The following is a 21,556-nucleotide window of genomic DNA, read 5'->3' on the forward strand; positions in this document are numbered from 1 at the left end:
AGCCCGCGCGTATTGAGGTCAGTGGTTTGTTCATCCTATCGTTAATGACGATTCCAGTGTCGGGACACACAGCTTCGACGCGGACACGAGCGAGCGGTCGATTCTTCCTTGCGTAACTTGCACGAAGAGGCACACCATCGCTGGCCCGTTTTCTGCGCCCGGCCCATTATAATGTATACAGTTTTCGCAACATTATTCCTCAGGTATTTCGCTTGCTCGGCGCGTTTTTGACTTTTCGTTTTGCAACGCGAACGAAGACGCGATCGAACGAAAAAGAATCGCCTTTCCAGTCTGAAAACGCGTCCCCTTGTCCATTAAACTAGACATTTTTTTTTTTAAACACCCGTGTTGTACCGGGAAGGGTTGAACTGTGCGTGACAGTATATTGTGTCGCTCGTTTCACCACAATGGTCAATTATCTCGTAATCGTGCGAAACCTGATCGTCGCCGCGGCTAAGAAAAATCTGTCACGAGGCCGATACCGTCTACGCTTACAATGTTGTTGGTATTCCACGTTTATTGGCAATAATTTTATACTCGTACGGTTTATTATGGTATAGCAACGCGTGTTACATCAACGTTACGGTACAATTCCCTTCCCTGTGAGATTCGTAACCAGCGAACGCTTCCGGCGCTGGCAGATCCTTATCCCTCGGCCATCTTTTCTCTCATTAATAATTACGTATTTAAAGCTCGTTTATTCTTTCGCCGTTCCATTTTTCCGTGTTATCCAACATTCGTTACACCTGGACTTTCACGCAATTGTATTTAAATATCATTGGATGATTTTATAAGTAAAAATACCAAGATGGCGGATCCAAACTCCTTAATAGTACGGATGACGAAGTTACTACCGCGTTTCTGGCCGCTGGTATTTATCGTTCCGGGGTTGTCACGATCCAGAAACACCGTAGGATCTTGATCCCTGTTTTTCCCCCTTCCGATCGATCGGTGAAAGGACAGGACGAGTGGACGGCAGGCGGCCTTACAGACTCCGATGTCCGTGTACAAATCGGCGACCGGCTGGTCGATGATAAATGACGACACCCATTCAAGTCCGTTGTCGATTGGCCTTGACGAGAATTCTCTTGTCGGCCGAGTTGTATTGAAAGCGAAATTCAACGGGTTACCAAACCGCGTCCGTTGAGCCGACCACCATGCTGGGCGGACGTACGTGCACGGACGCGAGGTTGTGTTCAGGGACGCCATTAATCGCCACCGATAACCGCAACATCGAAATAAACAATTAACCGGTATCGTGACCCTTCCGCGTCCAACAGCAGAAAAATCGTTGGAAACGATATCGCTCGGATCCCGATTTGTCAGTCCAAGAAGAGGCCAGGGGTGGGCAAACTTAATTGAACTAGAAATTTTTAGATTATTTCTGAACAATTTTACATCAGAAGAAGTTTCTAATCTATCCTAGTTCTTCGAACAAATAAATCGAACTGATCACGATCGCGGGTGAAATTCCGACCGATCGACGGTGGAAGTAGGAGCGTTCGGGCACAGTGGTTCAAGGCCGTGGCGATTCATGGTCGTGAATTGCGCGTGTCCGGATCGGTGGCGTGTAATCCATAACAAAAAAAAATTACGCGTTCGGTTTCGTAAGCGATTTGTGGCGGCGCGCGGTGAATTTCGAGCCGGGGTCGATCGCTTCTAATTCAACGTACACGCCGAAAATCGCGACGCAAATCGGCCGACATTTTATGTAACCGGGGAGCTTCACGCGGACGTTAAGTAATACCTCGTTCGTGTAACAAAAGAAGTTCGTTGTCGACCGGAGCTCTCCGTGTGCACCGCCGACTCCGGGGAATAACGTGGCTTCGGGTTTCCGAGAGCCACCGAAGGTTCGCCCAGCCTTCGAACACCTTGTAATTTTGTACGAAAACCGTATCAACGAACGGAGAACGATCCACAATTGTCCAAAAGGAAAGTCGTTGCAGATTTGAGACGCGTAGATTAAAGTTACCGGCGAAACAAAATGGTCGCGAGAACAGGTGGGAATTTGATATCCCCCTCCCGCCAAAGGTGGCTCGAAAGCAACGTATTTCCTGCGCGGCAGGATTTTTTACACGGCAAATGATGCAAAAAAAAAAAATGTTGACCGACCGACCTCGGCCCCCAAGACACGCCTCTTAACCCTTCCGTCGTTCGTTGTTCCAGGAACTCGCGAATTCGATCGTAGAAGTCTACGCCCTTGATTCCGACGTCGCGAGGATCTCGTGAAGGCACCCTCAGAGAGGAGAAAACGAGGAACAATGTCGATTGTAATGCAGTACGTGGACCGGCTCCACGAGATACTTGACAAACATGCAGGTAAGCGTGCAACAAGCAAGCCTTATAAATAAATTAAGCGTACCGGCGATTTCCTGGAGCTTGGACGTTCTTGTGAACGTACCTTAAGCATTGAGAAATATCTCAGGGACGATCACCAGCCACCCGGTGACTAGGCACGAATTTATTAAGGCGAAACAAGAAAGACTCGACCTGGGCCCTGGGCTGCACCGCGTTTCGCTCTTCCTTTTCTGCTTTCGTTCTTTTCCTCGCGGTTTTTGCAGAATTAACGAAACAACACGATGGAATCCTTGAACTTTGCACCGTGGTCGGAACATCGATACTTGGCCGCTCATTTAATATTTTTAGTTCACCGTTCGATCGAAAAACGCGGTATCACTGCTCGAATTAAATATCACATTTTAAAGATGGGTTACCTTCGATTTTCGCCGTAGAATATTCACGAGTTATTTACGCGGAATATCTGGTTTTTGTTTCCTCGAATTATTCATGGATATAAGTCTGTGTCATTGGTGACAAATAAATTAAAAATGAATTTAAAAGTACAATAACAACACCCCCCCACCTCGTGGCTCGTACGTTTCCATGATACAACTTCACTGAAATCCAAGGACTCGATTCCGAGATCTTCTAAACTTCGTAAGGAACTTACCACGCTTACCAAAGCAATAATAAAAGATTAAATATAGTTATTTATTCGTCGAGCACGTCTGCGTTCGAATTTTGCAATTGCGCGTTACGTTTCGTGTCGATGATTTAAACAAAATAATAACACTTTGCTCGTGACCACGCTTGTGATGATTTACGTTTTTAGCAATGGAACCATTCGTTCTCGATCCCGTTGTGGATCTTCGGTGAATCGGGTGCATGTACCCGTAAAAGGGGGGGGGGGAAAGCAATTGCAATAGCACGAGCGCAAGAAATCGTACGCGTTGCGTAAACTACGATCGCGAACGGAATACGAAGAAACGAGAAAATCAGGTGGTCGGACGTAATAATTGCGATTTAATACGCTCGCCAATATTTATTTTCAGCGCAAACAAAAAAAAAGGAAAAAGCGAAATGTAACCGGGATGCAAAGTGCATGCAAATAATGCAGATACGAGCGAAATGACAACAAAGAATTCGGTTGAACTGATGAATAGTAATGTCCGCTTTATTACGTCAACATATGAATGGATGCAAATGATAAACACAAACGACGGGAAAGGTACACGTATTAGCCCGTGGCCATGGTCTTGGACAAGAGGTTCTAATCGTTCTAATCTGCAAAGCAAAATAAGAATTCCAGCGCAAGACTTTTATTTTACAAGAATTTTTATTTAAAATTTTTTAAAATTGAAAAAATCGAAATTCTTTGAGGGACAAAACATTTTCCAAATTTAATGTCCAACAACTTTCGATGGTAATGAATCGACTAGATTAACCCATCGATTTCTTTCGTAATGTCAACTTTCAACGACCACGGTATCTGTGTCTGGATTTCGCTCGAAAGCGTGGATCCCAAATCTTTTTATTCCCTTTTCTCCCGTAAACAATATTTCAGATAAGAGATTACGTAATTTCAACGCAGACTTGGCAGCATCTTTTTATAAACGGAGGAAAGGTTTCGTGAAAGTCACCGGTGGTAAAATGCATATTTATTATTTAGTTTTAGAACATATTTTCTGGCAATTTGCGGTGCCTTTGGTGAGTTTATTGGCGGAAGGCCACCCATTGTCGATCTTTGCGGTCGTCCTCGATGTTGGCGGAGGATGTAAACACTCGTTAGCCTTGTTTTCGCGGACGGACAATACTCCCAAACTATATGGGAAGGATAACGAGTATTCAAGCTCGATTTATTCGCGACTTAACAGTTCGAGGAAATAGTTTCAACGCTACGAAGATTTAAAAAAATCACTGTACGTCTTTTGTGGGGTTAATGGGAATCGCTATGGACGCTCGTGAGCCACGGAGTCGGAGATTTCAACGAATGAACGAGCCACGAAACCGGAGGGGTAGAATTACGAAGAATCTCGCTGCATTTCGGCGAAAATGAATAATTCATTTCACGTGCCCGGGGAAGAACCCGCCGCCATAAACACGACCATATGGAATCGCGTTTCTGGAATGCTCGCTTCCAAATTTAGAATTTTCCCCGAACAAACAAAGAGGCCCCCGGGGATCCTCGTCCCCTCGAAACGTTTCTGTGCGTTTCGAGAGGACCCTGAAGAGCAGGATGAAAGTGCACCAAGGTCGTTCCGAGCGCGTAAACGACGAGGAGAGTTAATGAAACGGACTCTTCGACTGGTTTTAACACGGTGACGCGATGGTTGATTGAACTCGCGAAGGACGCGAAGGGTGAGGAAAGGACATCGCGCGGAGAAACCCCAAGGTCGAGGTTCTTACACTTTTACCCGTGGTACCCAACTCGATCCATAAATTTCTTTCGCAATCGTTTTTCCATCGCGCCGGAAACGCCTTTCTTCCACGCTATTTTGAAAGAACTCCTCGTGTATCGATGTTCGATCGTTTTTAATACGTACGAATTCTAAAAAGAAAATATCAAAATGCGTTTGCTCGTTTCTCGTTTCAGATCAGAGAACAACGAATTGGTTTATGATGAGCTCGCCGTTTCCCACCTTGTTCATCTGCCTGTGCTACGTGTACGCCGTGAAGGTCCTCGGCCCGAAGCTCATGGAGAACAGGAAACCCTTTCAACTGAAGAACACCTTGGTATTCTACAACATGTTCCAAATGATGTTCTCGGCGTGGCTGTTCTACGAGGTAACGTGCTCCGTCGTGCTCGTGCCCCAAGTTGCACGTCTTTGTATCGAATGTCGTGTTGGTCCTTGCAAACAAAATTTGTGTTCGTCGCATGAATTGCTGCGTCCGTGGAAAACAAATTTTCTGTGTAAATAGAAAAATGTTTCGCGAACGTGCATCGAGGCGATGACGCGATCCTAATCAGTATTTGCGTAACTCTCGTTACCGGCTTTGCCATTTTTTCAAATCGTCTCGCGACAATTAGATTTCACGGTGGATCAAAACGAAGCCTCCGATGCACGCTTGTAAGAAACGTTCATTTGCCTCGTACACGCTGGTAAATAAAGCTAGGGGTAGTTTCTCCCCCCAAAAGTACGATATAAGCATTCGGATGCAAAGCGAGGAGTGCTGGATTAAACGTTAATTTTGCAAACAACAACAACAGAGCCTGATGGGCGGATGGTGGGGCCACTATAGTTTCCGTTGCCAACCGGTGGACTATAGCAACAATCCAATCGCGTTGAGGGTAAGTCTTGCGTTGTCCGTAGTCTCTTTCGCAGATAGACGATGATCAACCGCCATTCGAACGGGACGGAACTCAACAAATGCCAATTCGAATTGTCCAACTGTACTTGTAAATATGTATATACGTACGCGCGTACCTGTGTAACAATAAATTGTGTTATGTGTGATTGCTCGAGACACTAATCAAGCTTGAAACGATCATTTTCCCTGTTTAAAGCGTGTATAACCAGTTCTGAAGTCGATGATGAAAATACGAAAATACCGAGAGAAATTCTTGTTACTTTGCTGATAAACGACACGTGGATTAATTTATTAAAAAATTACGAGAATCGTAGTGACCATACGGGGGGTGTAATAACTCGAAAAGAAAAGACGCGTTTTATTTTAGGAGCCTCCTTTTAAATTTGTTAGAAATTATTTATTCGTGTGTGGCGACGTATATGCATATGCTGACGTTAAAAAGTCCTATGTTTTCAAGAGCCTCGCGCGGTGGAAGTTTAAGAAAGCTATGATGCGGATTGTTTGTTGCTTTCGTAGATGGTAACGACCGATCAAGGAGAAGTAAATCGTACTAAAAACGCTTGACGCTTCTTTACTGTTTGTCGCGTGTCTTCGCAGCCGCTTTTCTGTGTCTTTACTTACCTTAGAGCTTGCAGTTCATATGTGGCCTTACGGGGATAATTTTAGAAACTGGGTCGTGGCACGAAACTTTGTTCAAACGAAGTCGGGAAAAATTTACTTTATCGAATGCATCTTCCCATGACTAATATCCATTTCAAAGGACGCCTCGATGCACGTGTAATTGCGGTGGCATCTCTCGACGAATCTTCGCTTTCAATGATAATAGGAAACTCTCAATACCGTCGTTTTTTCCCCCGGCTTATAATATGAGAAGATAGCGATCGTTACCAGGAATATGTTGCAATAATTGTCAAACGTTTAAGTCATTCTTTGCAAATGCATCGATGGGATCTTTTAAGAGGACGATTACGACTCATTTTCTAGAATTACCACGCGCAGCCTCGAATATCTGTCTCTCGTCTGTTTTGTGTGCGTGTGTACTGTTCCTAACTGTGTTTGCTTGCATGAACGTTTCTAGCTGGACTAAGATCCATTTACTCCATGCACGGACGTGTGTTAAAATGGTGTATATCCCCATAGAAAGGTACGCCATTTCGACCCTCGTCTGGTTCCAGCCGTATACATCGATAGACCGAGCTCGAGTTGGTAGAAAGAAGGTGGAAACAATATACAGTATTCCTGGGATAAATGTGAAACTGAATAGCCTGAATAGTCCATGATAGATAAAGGAATAAAAAGATTTTTACATTTGTCACGGGAATATATTATATATTTTGTTTCCTTCGATTCCGACCTCTTTCCAGCAGCGTAGCCTCCAGTCCATCGATGTGTAAACAGGCGTGGCGAATATTCTCCGAAGGAAAATTAATCGTTACTCTTTTTTCATCGACGGATCCGTAAGCGTTTCGAAGTAAATGTTTGATTTCAAGGAAACAGCCTGTGCATAGGTAAGAAATCGACCTTAATTAACGGTGTGCCACCAACGATCATTACTGCGGCCGTAGATAAGCTTTATCACCGCGGCGTGTACGCCGTTTCGCGTGTACCTTGTTCCCCGTGCCTCTTCCATTTATTTTTTTTTTTTTTCACTGATCGGAGAATGGCCTCTGGGCGGTTGTGGTTGCAGATAGGAATGTCCGGATGGCTGACTGGCGACTATTCTCTAAAGTGTCAACCCGTAGACTACAGCGATCGACCCCAAGTACTAAGGGTGGGTGATATTCCCAATTAACACTCAAACGTTACACTAAACCCAAAACACACTTTCCAAACATTCTGTCGAGTACACGATTAAGCTGGAAATTCGCCTGAAAAGTATAACCTCGAGTCGAGTCTGTGCAACTAATATTTCTCACGAAGGAATTGCTTTGGTAAAAGTAAATTGTGCATTCGAAGTGTTGTCTCTTGCGACACTCTGAAACGAAAATTGTTTTACGAATTCAGACGAGAAATAATTCCTTTTTAATTCTTTCGCGTCTTTCCTTTTCTGTTTTTTTCTTCTATTAACATGATCTTTACTCGACAACTTTACCGTTCCTCGCCACTCAGTTTCCAAGTAGTATTTGAAGAAGACAGTAGTTAATCGGGTAAGCTAACACACTTCAAACCAGCCGCTTAATGCAATTAACACCACTTAACAAATTATGTGCGAAAGAACAAAAAAAAACTTGAAAATAAATACACTCACACGACGACAATTCTATTTACATACAGTTCATCACTCGTTAGCTATCACCGTAGATTCACAGAACGATATACATCCGAACAGATTACAGACTATCGTTCCCGCGAACCTATCGAGAGCAAATCTTTGGAGCATTCGATTGCTATTCCAGTTTCTTTTGTTTATAATCAGTGCATAATCTCACTCTATCAGTGGCGATGATTAGACTCGATCTCGATCTCGATCTCCGACGATTTGCCTCTCTTGTTACGTTCCACACGATCTCGAACATACAAAAGTTTAACCGTTATTTTGCAAAACGCAGATGGCGCACGTTTGTTGGTGGTATTACTTCTCCAAATTCACGGAATTCATGGACACGGTAAGTAATCGTAATCTAGTAAAGATCATCGACCAATTGTCTAAGATCTCTTGTTGTTCGCCGTCTTTGTAGATCTTCTTCGTACTGAGGAAGAAGAACAATCACGTGTCGACGTTGCACGTCATTCACCATGGTTGCATGCCAATGTCAGTGTGGTTCGGCGTAAAATTCACACCTGGTACGTAGAATCGATGATTAAATCGTAGGATTAAACAGCAATTCAATTGTTCATTGCGTTCGGTCGAGTGACGCCGTTTATCAACCGATAATTGATTTCAATTAACATTGTTGCATCGCCCAAGTGGTAGAACGTTCATGGAATTCTACCACGAGTTTGCCAATATTAAATCGAAGCTTGCAAATCCCGTAAATCAATCATCGTGAGATTTTCCAGGCGTATTTCTTTTTTTCCTTCGACCGATATTTTTTATTCGTTCCATTGGCACAGAAACTTACATTTTTTTAAAAAAATTGAGATAAAAATAAAACTAAATAGCTGCATAGGTGTTCCGGGTTTCCAAGGTCACGTAAGACCCAACAAAGCTTTTCTTTCTTTCGTTTTCGATGTACCCACCCTGAGAAAGGGTGAATTTTACTTTAATCTTTTAGGAGGTAATTCTTAAAACCCCGAGCATTAAAAAGAGATAACAAATTTCGATTTTGTTGAATCGGTCACAGTGGTTTCCCCCGTTAACCGGTGGATCTTTTGATTTCCAGGCGGCCACAGCACGTTCTTCGGGCTCCTGAACACGTTCGTTCACATCGTGATGTACACGTACTACCTGCTGGCGGCGATGGGCCCCAGGCTGCAACCGTACCTCTGGTGGAAGAAGTACCTGACCGTTTTCCAGATGATCCAGTTCGTCGCCGTGATGATACACGCGTTCCAGCTGCTGTTCATCGACTGCAACTACCCGAAGGCGTTCGTCTGGTGGATCGGTCTGCACGCGACCATGTTCTTCTTCCTGTTCAACGAGTTCTACCAGCAGAGCTATCTGCAGAAGAAACGACCGATGGCGAACGGGGTGGCGAAGGGCCATCAGTCGAGCAGTCAGCACGCGAACGGGGTGTCGAACGGGGCGGTTGGTAACTCGTCGTCGGGACGAAGGGACGCCGCCGATTATTACGTGAAAGGGGACAGCCTAGCGGCGTCGGAGCTGAACCTTCGAAAATCATACACGACGACCGAATGACACGATCGCGCCACGTCGTTAGATCGTCATCGATTCATCTCATCCCCCTTGTATCATCGATCCTCCAAGTCGCATCCGGGTTTCGCTCTGTTCGCGCTTCCGGTCCGACGATCATTCGCGATCTCAGCGGGGCATCGAAACATCGAGAAAGCGTGTGTACAGTAAAATAGTACAAAATTGTTCCGCGTATTCGTAGAGGAATAGAGGAATAGAAAGAGGAGTAGCAAAGGGTGAGCGTAGGACGGGAGGAACGTGCCCGAGACGGTGCCGACCCCGGATGTGTCGCGACTCGATGTCACGGATCGCCGGTCCAGGTACACCGTGACCGCCCTTCCCGGGTACGCTGTTCGTACACCCCGCCCACGACCGTCGTCGAGAGCAAGGGAAACATTCGCGTAAATAAAATCACGACGAATTACACAACGAGCAATTCGGATTCATATGTTCGCGGCAATCGTAGTTACATTGCCGGAGAGACGGTGATTTTCGTCGCATTACGGTACAGAAGCAAGGTAAGACGGGGAGGAGTAATGGTTTTTTATTGACCGTGGTGAAACTGCCGCGGTTTCCGTGGCCAGACGGGGGACTCTCGCTATCTCGCAAACCGCGTGAAATTGGCTGGTTCGCTTCTCTCCCCCTCCCCTCTTCCGGACACACTCCGTTTCATTAGAACAGACATCGGAGCAATATTTACGGTTTACATAATTTTTAAAGGCGCGGGATGCCAGCCCGCAAAATATTTTTGCTGTCATCGGGTTGTGCACGCGCGCGCCGGCAACGACGGTTCATAGATTATATAAAAACAGGGAATTATATAAGAGAGTTAACGGTGAGTCTTGGATCGGGATTGCGTAACAATGCCATCGACCGTTATTCGATTATACAATTCGGGGGAAGATCTCGTTTTTGTTTTTTTTTCGGCGTCGGGAACCGTTAGAAATATTCGTTTGCCTTTTATCGCCGGTTGCTCGAGAGCCGGTGACCTTAATTCAAATCCAACGGGGAGAACAGTCTCGAGACGGGAGCCCCGGAGCGTTACGTAAACCGCGTGCATGCGCAGAAAGTCTCTGAACGTTCGCGCGCGCAGCCACGAAAATTTAACGAAATTCACGCGTATCTCCGTTCGTAAGCATTTAAACAGGACAAACAACGGGATGGGAATTAAACGAGTCGTACGCTGCTGCTTCTTTTTGCATGCATGCATACGATTACGAACGTTTGCATATTTGAACCGTGGATAGTTACCGAATCGTTGGCCAATAAATTCGCATTTAGAGAGACAGGCGCTCGATCTGCGCGGTCGTGCGCACGGTGTACGATATGTTCAGCATTGTACATAAAAATACATCGTCTTTTCGGTATGCTCGACTCGAAAGCCACTCAGTTCGAATTTAAAATGATATATATATACGAATATATATGTATATTGAACGAGAAATCGAAGGATTGTACAAAGTTTGCAATTTTCTACTAATCGGTAATAAGAACGATCTAACGATTTAATGTATAGTTGATTGTAGGTACATACAGGGTGGTCCAGTAGGAACTTAAACGCATGATTGTCTGCTTTTAATGGTTTTGTAGGATGAATTGGGTCATCGATATCTTTTTTCGTGGAATCCGGTATTCTTTTCGTAAGACAACGACTTCGTCAGCGAAGGTGCCGATATTATTACCAAAATTGAATTTGTTTGTTTTTCTTTTTTTTACGATGAATCTTTATCACGAACGACGAGCGAATTTTGCATGCTTCTCCCGCCGCCGAGGCGTTCTGGATTATCCCAAGTACTTGTTTAAATTATTATGTAAAAACTAAGAATATTAAATACTTGAATGGTGTACTTATTAATTTTAGAGTATTTCCCATGACATTGTCGTCACGTAGAACTTCACGAGCATTAGTTTATTTATGGTTATTTGTTAAGAGAGCGTCGTGTGTCGAAGCGTCAGTCACCGGTGACCAACGGCGGCCTAAACGGGAAAGGAACATGACGGTTTCATCGAAAAAGTATCGATAACTTTCCGTGCATCTCGTTCGTCCTATGAAACGATACGATTTTAATCCACACTTCCGACGGTCCACCCCGTATTTAGGACTTCTCGCTGATTGGCTTTTTTGCCGACAATGTTTACGCGCATCGCGAAGCCGAGCAAAGCAAAGGAAACGTACGTTTTCGACGACCAAATGTTCCTCCAACGTGCCTTGCGAAAGTAAACGGATGTGCCTTAATATCTAGGATGTGTTCTAACCATCGCGCGTGCGAGGATCGTTCAAATTCACAACGAAACTTAACAAATGGCGCGCCAGGAACGATCCGTCGTCGATGTCTCGTCGTAAACGAACGCACAAAACGTCCCGTTTCGGTCTGCAACACGGTCACCGATATCAGAGCTGTGATTACCGAAACATATTTGATCGCGTGTCACTTGTGATCTAGACATTAAGGTTTCGATTCAGAACGCACCGTTACAGACACCCGAATTCCCCCCGACTTCTCGTTTTTTTTCTGTTTTACCACGCTGTCCTGTATTCAAAATCTTTTGCCCAGAGCTAAATCGTTAACAGAGCGTTCAGAATCATGGTTGTTGAAATTGTTGTTAGAGTTTAGAAGAGCGAGCGTTTGTATTTCTTTTTTTTTTTTTTTTTTCTTTTTTTTTAGCAAACTTTGTGAGACTCTGCACCGTTAATACTTCCTCACTCCTCTCCCTCGGATAGTTACCTATTTCTATTTTTTTTATGCGACCGCTCGCGATCCATGAGATCTGTGATGTAAATCATTCGTGTACTGCATAAATCAAAATTACTTTCGACCGTCTGAATCATCAAATTTCGCGTGATCGCGGTTTGTAACGTTGTTATGGATATTTGCTCACGTTTGTTCTTTTTTTTAATAGAAATTTCTTAATCAACATCAATCGTTTGTGCATCTAGCAGGTACCAGTGCAATCGTAGCGGTTGGTAACCGATCGCGTAGATCGCTGATCCCTTTGAACATTGTACCATGCGGACAGACCATAAATGATCGAATTACGACGAATACGATCGATGTGCACAAAACGTCCACTTGGTGTTTCGTTCGCTTTGCACGTTTCGTACACCTTGTACATAGGTAGGTTAGTTTTGTACTGTCATAAGGTAAAAAAAAAAAAAAAGTAATAATAATAATGTGAAACGAAGGTAGCAATCATTGTGCCACGTTTCGTGCCGAACACACGAACGGAAAACCTTAAACGAATGAAAGGAAATGAGAAAGAAACAAAAGTAGAGCCAGATACCATAAGTATCGCGCGCATAATGAACATTTAAGTACGAATCCGCATCTAGATATTATTACGAATAAAGAGTTGTTAATGGAGCAAACGGAAATTTACACAGAAATTAATGATTGTTTTGTAATCGCGGCTATGTACATAAAACACTTTCGAATAAGCGAAACTGATGCCAATATAAGACACCACGAATTAATAACGTATCTCCCCTCTCCTCACAACCTGCCAAAAAAATACTAAATATTAAATCGAGTATCGAACATTTTCCAAGATACTGATATGCGTCTGGATTAAATCCCGAGCGTGATGATCCATAATGACAATCTTAAACGAACATATACTTAAACCATCGATGAATCTACCCTATAATGCTATTAATAATAAATTATACGAGTATCGTAGATACGACTGTTCGAACGATAATTTTAAAGTGAATCTTGGAGGGAAGTACAACGTTGTAATATGGCTATTGTTGCAACTCGACGAGCATCTTATCGTACAATAAACCGTCGCGTTTGTGGCTTCCATTATAAGAAACCTCAAACAGCGTCGACTGTAAAATCCTGGCCCGTGAAAGTCTTAAACGTCTTGTTTCACTTTTTGTTGTTACTCAAGTTACATTGTAATTTTGTAAACAACTATCATTTTCTAAATATCAGACACAGCGAGAAAGAACTTTTCTACGCTGTAAGTAAATCGATCGACGATAGGCAAAATTCCTATCCGGATAAGAAATTTTTATTAACGAATAAATAACCAGATAAAAATTTAATTTCGAATAAACGTTACGACTAAAAGCTACACGTTGGTCTTATTGGTCATCTGTTACTCGAATAAAACATTTCCAGTCTTTGTCGAGCAAACAACGGTTACATTAAATTCCGGGTCTTCGTTTTGGCTCAATCTCCAATGGCATGCCGCCAGCTTTGAATATTAAAAACCAACTTTGAATACTTCTTACGTTAACATAACCTTCTCCGAATGCTAAATTTATTTTTTCCTATTTTTAAATTGGTAAAAGAAAAAAGCTGCCCGGACACGAACTTAATATTTATCGGCGTTATTATTCTCGAATCAAGACACGACCAGGCGATCAAATTATATGCCCAACGATGGGATGTAATAAACAGGACGCCTGGAATGCAAATTGCTAGACGGATCCAAATGAATTGAACGAAGATTAAGTATGGAATTAAATATGGACAGGGATGAATGACGTTTTGTATATCCAGAGTCTCTGGTTATTCTTTTATTTCGCAGGATTAAAACAATTTAAAGCTAATTATCTCGTGTATGCAACACGGACTTAATTGCATTGTGCCTCGTTATCCCGTACGCCGATAAGATACCAGATTTTAGCAATTGTCATGTAGTTATTCGCACGGTACGGTTTTACAAAATGATAAAATAAACTGACTGAGATTTACCGTGCCACGAATTCGTGCCTATCGTTAAATAATTTTAGAATGTTTTTTAACGGATAACAAGAGAAATAAATCGATTTCGTTCCAGGTGCATTTGCATGTTGCTATACGCGCGGTGTTGATGGCTTCTATAAATACAGAAACAATAGTTCTCAATCGATACGTCGTAATATTTCATTTGGCTTAACACCTAAACAAATCAACATCAAACGTGTCGAATAGAAACGTAAACCATCGGTTCGTTTTTGCATGAAAGATGTTAAAAGTCGTTAGATGTTGTAGCAACGACATTAAAAGGAACGAAATTACGAAACTTCGTTCGTTACAATTCGAGGTTGAAAACCACTGTCTACCTACAATGTATAGTTTCGTAGCAACCTGAAACTGTCGAGAATCAACTGCCGCGACGGTTCGTCTATAATAACGGTCATTATCGTCTCTCAATGCGATGACACATAATTATTTTCTTCGCTTACATACTCATCGGTCAAATAAATTAACATAAATATTATAAAACGTTTACACTCGATCGTGCCAATCGTTCGCGTGCATCTGTAGGAAATCTACTATTTCAGAGAATTAATCATCCAATTTTACGAGCGCCGCGTAATTTTAAACTTTATATGCAGCACGGATGCATTTTCTATAGACAATGTAAAGCTATGACAGCAGCTGTGCATATACACGCGATAATAGACTGGTGGATAACCGAACAGAGGTCGCCAACGTTTACTTGGCCGCTGAATTATTAATCCGCGGAACTGTACCAAAATGCGAGGAACGTTCGAATTGAGAATCGCTGCAACGTCTTTTGTTGCACGTCAATGCCCGAACTGTTAAGAACGCTTGGACACCGTAGACTACCACGACGATAAACTCGTCTGATACGCAAGATATCGGTTTTTTGAGAGATAAAATTGGGCACAGCATCTTGTGACGCATCACAAACACTCGAGTGCCGCGCGGTTAGTCGTTGTCAGTTACTGACTAGCGCGGTGCATACCTCTGGATCTGACAATCTGACGTCGTACTCGAACGCAAATGACTATATGTCAAAGGCAGTGAACAGCGCACTATAAGTGAACAATTTATAATTTCTACCGGTGGAGCTGGATTTCCTCCGACCGTATAAAACATGTTGGCCCTCATCAATCGGATTTTGGACTGGTTTAAGTCCCTCTTTTGGAAAGAGGAAATGGAACTTACTCTCGTCGGCTTGCAGTACAGTGGAAAAACTACCTTCGTAAATGTCATAGCGGTACGAAAGTTTCTAACCGTTGTCGCGACTCTGTTATTCCCGGTCTTAAAGATTTATGGTCGTTCGATGTTAAACATATAAAATTCACCTTTGCGAAACAATGTAACATGCACCGTCTTGGTTATATTCTATAACCCGTTCGAAGTAACTTGGCCTATCGTAGATGTAAATTGTTCTTGTATCCGCCCTTGCTAAAAAATTCCATAAATACGCGTTTTTACGATGATTTTGTTAGAGGAAAGAGTCTTTGATGGGTATTACTTTTATTCTTTGCATCGAGATTCAGATGTTAATACGTTTTGATGAGAGTTCAGATACTGATATAATTTCTTAGGATACTGCTCGTATTGTTTTGAAACGTTTTGTTGTATAAGACGATCGTAGGGACATACATTGTTCGTTTTTCCAGTCAGGACAATTTAGCGAAGACATGATTCCAACTGTTGGTTTTAACATGCGCAAAATAACAAAAGGCAACGTTACCATAAAGGTGTGGGATATTGGAGGTCAACCGAGGTTCAGATCTATGTGGGAAAGATATTGCAGAGGGGTGAACGCGATAGTATACATGGTAGATGCAGCAGATTTTGATAAAATAGAAGCGAGTCGCAACGAGTTGCACAATTTATTGGATAAACCTCAACTGGCCGGTATACCAGTGTTGGTTCTTGGCAACAAAAGGGATTTAGACCGTGCTTTAGATGAAAACGGACTCATAGATAGAATGTATGTATATTACATTGAGAAAAATGAAAACGAGTATGGTGGTAAAACAATACTAAATAATATATTTTTCTAGGAACTTAGCTGCTATTCAAGATCGCGAGATTTGTTGCTATAGCATTTCGTGCAAAGAAAAAGACAATATCGATATTACGTTGCAGTGGCTTATAGCACATTCTAGAAGTGGTGTTCGCTAATACGTGTAATAAATTTTACATACTTATACATTCTTATCGAAAAGCCCAAAATATTGATAGCAGAATTGGGATCAAACGTACGAGGGAGTGTTCAGCGATGATTTCACATTGGATTGATTTATTACTGTAGAGAATTTTTTTTATATCTAAGCTTTAGCTGTTCTTCGTTCAAACAATATATAACTCGTCGAAAATTGAATGAAAAGAAACCAAGGATGTTATGCTTAAGCCAAATATGCTCGTGTGAACAATAATGAGACACGTTCATCCTTGCAAGCACCTTAGGAATAAGTAACTTTTTTATATTGTGTTTTTAGATAGTCTGTTTAAATAACAGTGCCGTTTCTGTAACGTAAAACCATGAAAGGAAAATAGCATTTACTGGTCAACATAGAGACAGTCTCAGCTAGTATGAATACAGGCGCATAATAATATCAATTATCATATATTACTTATTCTCGGAACTATTTAATTAAGATTAATACATCACGGCATAGAGTACATTTGATCGCTGTATGTACACGAACATGATGCTAAGTAAACTTGTATAATTAATGGAGAATTATTAACAATATTATACCGATTTATTATGATCCTTAAAAATATGACAGTTGTGTTATGTATATACACGTATACAGATATATATATATATATATAACGGAATAAAAATATGTAATTCATTTTTTTTTCAAATGGGAGATCGCCTTTAAAGAAATTTCTATTATCAAGAGACAGAAATAATAAAATATTATATGTTTTTAAAATGACAATGTTTAGGATAAAATTAACAAACATTCAAACTGCTATGAGTCATTTTGATTCGTCAGCGATGCGTATGACATCACCATATAATCGATTGAACGTTGTGTCGAGAATCGATATGTTAGAATTCTTGTCTGTGTAACGCAGTTGTGTGTGAGCTGTCACACTGCGTGGTTCGAGGGACGTAGTTTCACGCGTAGAGAACAAATAGTGTTTTATAGAAAAATATTTATTTGCAAAAGTTATAATGGCACCAATCAACGAAGACCCTTATGCACACGCAGCAAAGGGCCTTTTGAAACTAAAGAATGATCAAGGGGTTAGCAAGAAGTATGTAAACGACAGATTTCATACTTAATTTAGGTTATGTTGAAATTGACACGTCTCGAGTAAAATATACGTTTCGAACAGTAAATTAAAACTGTTTCATCAAAGTCCAATTTACTGTAATTGCAATAAAATACCATTTTATTTGCATTAAATTTCTGAAATAATGTTCTTACATGTAGTCCTGGATATTGTTTAAAATAGAAGTATTACTTATTAATAAATAATAGCAATACTACTATTATCATACCTCTTGGAATCTAGAAAAAAACATAAAGAAGGCAAAAAGAAGAAACTAGTGGAAGTGTCAAAAATTGTTGAGGAAGAAAAATCTAAGACAACAGATATCAAACGAACAAAAGCTGAAATAGCGTTTCAAAAGATGCAGGAAAAGATGGTAAATATTTATTTAACCTTTAAACTTAAGGGATAATTACATTCGAGTACATGTTATTTTGCAGCAAAATGAAAGAATAAAACAAAAGGCCTCCATGACACATAAACAAAGGGTAGAAGAATTCAATAGGCATTTGGATAGCTTAACGGAACACTTTGACATACCGAAAGTCAGCTGGACAAAATAAATTCTTTATATACATTTTAACTGTATAAAACTTTATTCGTACACATTTATTACATATCTTAAATATAAATAATTAAAATTAATAATCGATCTTATATAAGATTGTACTTCATTGCAATGTTTGTAAAAAAAATATCTTTAAATATCAGACCTTTGTAAAAAGGATGGAATTAGAAGTCTTACAATTATATCTTTGATTTGCACAAATAATGCTTAAAGCTAGTATTAAATTGTAGTATATGAAAAGGCACACTTGCCAAGGCACTTTACATTGTAACATACATTAATTTAAATCATAATATGTTACAGTATCAAAAAAAGTTTGTTCATAATTTATAATGTATATTACATAAATGCATTATAAAATTCGATATATGTAGACGACGTTCAGATCTAATAAAGTGTATGTACACAAAATGGACGGAATTAATATATCAAGAGTGGTAAAAATCAAGGTCTAATACTTTTGCTAGTACCTTTAGATAACACTAATATAAAACGGACATCAAAGGTACTACGCGTTAATTAAAACTATGTGAGCTACGCTGATTATCGAAACGAAGGATACGTACGAACTCGAAACCTGTACTCCTCCATTGCCATATTTGAATATTTTTATGTAATTTTCGGTCACTAACCAGGGATTAGCCCCATCATCGAAATACATTGGACATTGGTCACGTTCTCTTTCGTATTCCTGCATTTAAAATTATGATTATAGAAGATTAGATTATTATCCGATATTAATCTATAAATTAAAGTCAGACACTCTGTATATTTAGAAGAGATACATAAAATCAATTTCAATTTACCTGTAGTTCTAATGCGACTGCCGCGCCTTCGGTATAATTACTACTTGTAACGTCTTGTTTAAGATCGCAGAATGGACCAATAGCTTGCGATATGAGGACTCTATTTAAATCGGCCCTCTGATACACCCAACAACGATATTTACTATACGGATCCAACTCGTCGTATGTTATCAAGTAGGACTTCAAATTTTCTTTCCAAAATCCGATACATTTCATTTTATAATCCGGCAAACCTAACACGGTCAAAATAAAATAATTTAGTTTATTAGTTTCTTTTGACTCGTGACAATTCGAACTTACTGTAAATATCGACGGGTTTCCCTAAATAATCCACCGACAAGCAGTAGGTTTCGTCGATCGCGATCTCCTTCTGATCGGTGTCGCAAACGGAGAAATCGGAAATATTTTGTTGGCAATGGATATTCGGACGGGGGGACAACGTAACACCGCCTAAAATTCTAGTTTCGAATAGAACGTCCCCTTTTTGGGTGAACATGTATTTCCCGGCTATTGGACAACGTACTGGCACCGGGTTGTTTGCTAAAAGTGTAAAAGATATCGATATGAAAACAATCGATTGTAGATGGCCGCATGCTCGCAAGAAGAACGTTACACCCACCCAAGAATAAGTCGTATTTCCAAGCTTCTTTGTTAGGAAATTGCACCCAAGAGCAAACAGTGTGGAAATCGTCTTTGATAACCGCGATACCGCGTCGATATCTAATGATATTATGATGTCGGCGCACGAAATCGAAGCAAACGTAATCTTTTTGACTGAAAAGACGATTCACTGGATTGTGAGAACATAACCAAGTACGATATTTATCACGAGTATATTATTATGCGTCGTATACATACCATCCGTCTACGGTCAATCTTGCCATCATGACTCTACTGTCTCTCGACTCGCGACAAACGTAAATCGTACGTCTGTAACGACCCTCGTCGGGATACCAAGTTTCGATTATATGAGTTTCGTTTATGAAAATATCTGCATCGATATTAGCGGTATTTATCCATTGTCCGCTCATATCTTCCGGTAATCTACACCCCGGCTCCACCACCTCGGCTTTAACAGGCGTTACTCGCAAACGCTCGGGACTTTTCTCGACAGTTTTTAACGTATTACATTCGGCGGTGATCGATACCCCAATGAAAAGATCGTCGTCGCGATTTTTTAAGAAACATCGATACTTCTCGTCTTTTCTAGATTCTTTCGTATTCGCGACCGCGAAGAAATGATTCTTATCCACGAACCAATCTCCCAAACAGCTATACTCCACAACTGAAATATTTGCGATACAAATATGTTGAGAAAAAATGTAAAATATTCATGGAGATTTTGGTCAAATATGGGAAATCTTACCTCCATCAAAAGTGTTTTTCATACCGGAACACTGTTTATACGTTATGTTGAATTTCTGATTAGTTATCAAGAACTGTGTTCCTGCTGTTTGGCAGGATCGAATTTGGGCATCAGGATGATCACATTCTCCTGTAAATCTGAACCTATTCTGTAATGAGAATGAAAGTGTTAATTTTCTTTGCGAACATTTTGCTATTGCACATTTATATACTAACCTGATAAGCAAACTGCCAAACACCCTCAAGGGATGATCTACAATTTACAGGAACATGATTCTCAGAGAATAATGTTATTAACTGTTGATCTGGCTGTAACCCTTTGCATACATTTTCCACAGTTGGCTCAACATCATTAGGCAAATTCACGCAACTTGCTGAAAACATAAGACACCATGATATTATCCTATACTTTTTACAGCTTCCTTATTAATTTTTCCCAAGTTATTCCGTGTTCCTTACCTTCAAGTTTTTCCAACACATTTACCGTACGAACAATTAAGTTAACACAATGGTAACATTTGTCATTTCTAAACACAAATGTATAATTAACCAAATACCTTTCTACCATATTCACACAGACACCACGATTTGTCATTGTTTCAGCATTTATTTCGGTCAAAGTATTTCTTCCATTCTCCCATGAAAACCATGATCCTCTTATTACAGTAGGAATTTGACAAATAGATTCTTCATGGGAAGATGCAACTAAAAGGCAAAATATATTTTTTAATAACCTCTTAAATATAATCACAAAAAACTATCGAATCGCGTGTTAACTGTTAATTGCATTCGATTAAAACGAGATTATACGAAGCAAAGATCTTATTTTCCAACGAAGTAGAATTTAATTTATAACAATCGTGTATACAATTATGGATAATTTTAAAATCCATCGAGACTTACCTAGACACATAAAATATAGGACAAATAGAAACGCGTGCCGACTTTTCGTCATCTTGTCATTAAATAAAACAACTCTTTCGATAATAAAATAAACAATCACTTTAATTCAGATCGATCACAGCGTGTCAAGTAACTCATTCCTAACGCCCATCCCATTTATGAATCATGCATGTGCTGCCATCTGGAAATCATATGTATACTTTCAAAGTATTTGTATTCTTGGGATCTAGAATCACAGACGAGGTATACGAGTAGATCTTTCACCCGATGTATTTTTTCGGCCCGTTTCTCTGGGGTCCCGGGACCCCATTAGCATTTTCGTGTCACTCGCAACGTTACCGACAGATTCAGAAATGAATTTTAATCCCATTCATAGTAAACTCACATGAATTTACGCAAAACTACAGCTGTTTGCCTATCAATGCTAATTCAGTGAATACTTTCTCAACTGACCGCCATCCATGAGAATCACGTATGGCAATTGTTCGAACTGACGTACAGAAAGACAGAAATTAACGAGATACACTCTTCCAAAGTGGAACAA

The 21,556-nt window shown here is 40.7% G+C and overlaps 4 protein-coding genes across 5 annotated transcripts in view; 3 read left to right on the top strand and 1 right to left on the bottom strand.

Annotated features, from left to right (window-relative positions):
• Window positions 1-12,740, top strand: part of LOC122395914 (elongation of very long chain fatty acids protein AAEL008004-like) — a 28,470-nt gene extending 15,730 nt beyond the window's left edge. The window contains exons 2-7 of one of the 2 annotated variants that reach the window (XM_043393831.1): window positions 2,167-2,319; window positions 4,874-5,064; window positions 5,489-5,569; window positions 8,139-8,195; window positions 8,268-8,373; window positions 8,913-12,740. In XM_043393831.1, coding sequence (XP_043249766.1) covers window positions 2,262-2,319; window positions 4,874-5,064; window positions 5,489-5,569; window positions 8,139-8,195; window positions 8,268-8,373; window positions 8,913-9,388 — 969 coding nt within the window. In that variant the 5' untranslated portion in view covers window positions 2,167-2,261 and the 3' untranslated portion in view covers window positions 9,389-12,740. Of the gene's footprint in view, window positions 1-2,166; window positions 2,320-4,873; window positions 5,065-5,488; window positions 5,570-7,276; window positions 7,361-8,138; window positions 8,196-8,267; window positions 8,374-8,912 lie in introns of both variants that reach the window. The other variant, XM_043393830.1, reaches the window with a different exon arrangement.
• Window positions 12,741-14,889: 2,149 nt separating this feature from the next.
• Window positions 14,890-17,352, top strand: LOC122395966 (ADP-ribosylation factor-like protein 8). The gene is made up of 3 exons (XM_043393983.1): window positions 14,890-15,340; window positions 15,750-16,066; window positions 16,140-17,352. The coding sequence occupies exons 1-3, from the start codon at window positions 15,218-15,220 to the stop codon at window positions 16,258-16,260; spliced, it is 561 nt and encodes a 186-aa protein (XP_043249918.1). The 5' UTR covers window positions 14,890-15,217; the 3' UTR covers window positions 16,261-17,352.
• On the top strand, window positions 17,222-18,064 carry LOC122395967 (protein FAM32A). The gene is made up of 3 exons (XM_043393984.1): window positions 17,222-17,352; window positions 17,614-17,746; window positions 17,811-18,064. Exons 1-3 carry the CDS (start codon window positions 17,270-17,272, stop codon window positions 17,931-17,933), a joined length of 339 nt encoding a protein of 112 aa, XP_043249919.1. The 5' UTR covers window positions 17,222-17,269; the 3' UTR covers window positions 17,934-18,064.
• A 354-nt stretch (window positions 18,065-18,418) lies between these two features.
• Window positions 18,419-21,153, bottom strand: LOC122395965. Its single transcript, XM_043393982.1, has 9 exons — window positions 21,013-21,153; window positions 20,569-20,814; window positions 20,326-20,483; window positions 20,111-20,258; window positions 19,603-20,029; window positions 19,364-19,518; window positions 19,045-19,284; window positions 18,745-18,977; window positions 18,419-18,629 (listed from the first exon to the last, which is right to left on the bottom strand). Exons 1-9 carry the CDS (start codon window positions 21,062-21,064, stop codon window positions 18,447-18,449), a joined length of 1,842 nt encoding a protein of 613 aa, XP_043249917.1. The 5' UTR covers window positions 21,065-21,153; the 3' UTR covers window positions 18,419-18,446.
• Between the last annotated feature and the right edge of the window lie 403 nt (window positions 21,154-21,556).

The sequence above is a fragment of the Colletes gigas genome, unplaced genomic scaffold (genome assembly GCF_013123115.1).
Source record: "Colletes gigas isolate AHSC1104 unplaced genomic scaffold, ASM1312311v1 Colletes_gigas_Sc00006, whole genome shotgun sequence".
In the NCBI taxonomy this organism is placed as follows: Eukaryota; Metazoa; Arthropoda; class Insecta; order Hymenoptera; family Colletidae; genus Colletes; species Colletes gigas.

Excerpts from the sequence above, each read along its gene's own strand:
- LOC122395965 (XM_043393982.1), bottom strand. The coding sequence starts at position 21,064 with ATGACGAAAAGTCGGCACGCGTTTCTATTTGTCCTATATTTTATGTGT. Across the intron at positions 18,978-19,044 it reads GAAACCCGTCGATATTTACA|GTTTGCCGGATTATAAAATG; the intron begins GTAAGTTCGAAT and ends TGACCGTGTTAG. Across the intron at positions 18,630-18,744 it reads CAGTCGCATTAGAACTACAG|GAATACGAAAGAGAACGTGA; the intron begins GTAAATTGAAAT and ends TTTTAAATGCAG.
- LOC122395967 (XM_043393984.1), top strand. The coding sequence starts at position 17,270 with ATGGCACCAATCAACGAAGACCCTTATGCACACGCAGCAAAGGGCCTT. Across the intron at positions 17,353-17,613 it reads GATCAAGGGGTTAGCAAGAA|AAAAAAACATAAAGAAGGCA; the intron begins GTATGTAAACGA and ends CTTGGAATCTAG. Across the intron at positions 17,747-17,810 it reads AAAAGATGCAGGAAAAGATG|CAAAATGAAAGAATAAAACA; the intron begins GTAAATATTTAT and ends GTTATTTTGCAG.
- LOC122395966 (XM_043393983.1), top strand. The coding sequence starts at position 15,218 with ATGTTGGCCCTCATCAATCGGATTTTGGACTGGTTTAAGTCCCTCTTT. Across the intron at positions 15,341-15,749 it reads CCTTCGTAAATGTCATAGCG|TCAGGACAATTTAGCGAAGA; the intron begins GTACGAAAGTTT and ends TCGTTTTTCCAG. Across the intron at positions 16,067-16,139 it reads AACGGACTCATAGATAGAAT|GAACTTAGCTGCTATTCAAG; the intron begins GTATGTATATTA and ends ATATTTTTCTAG.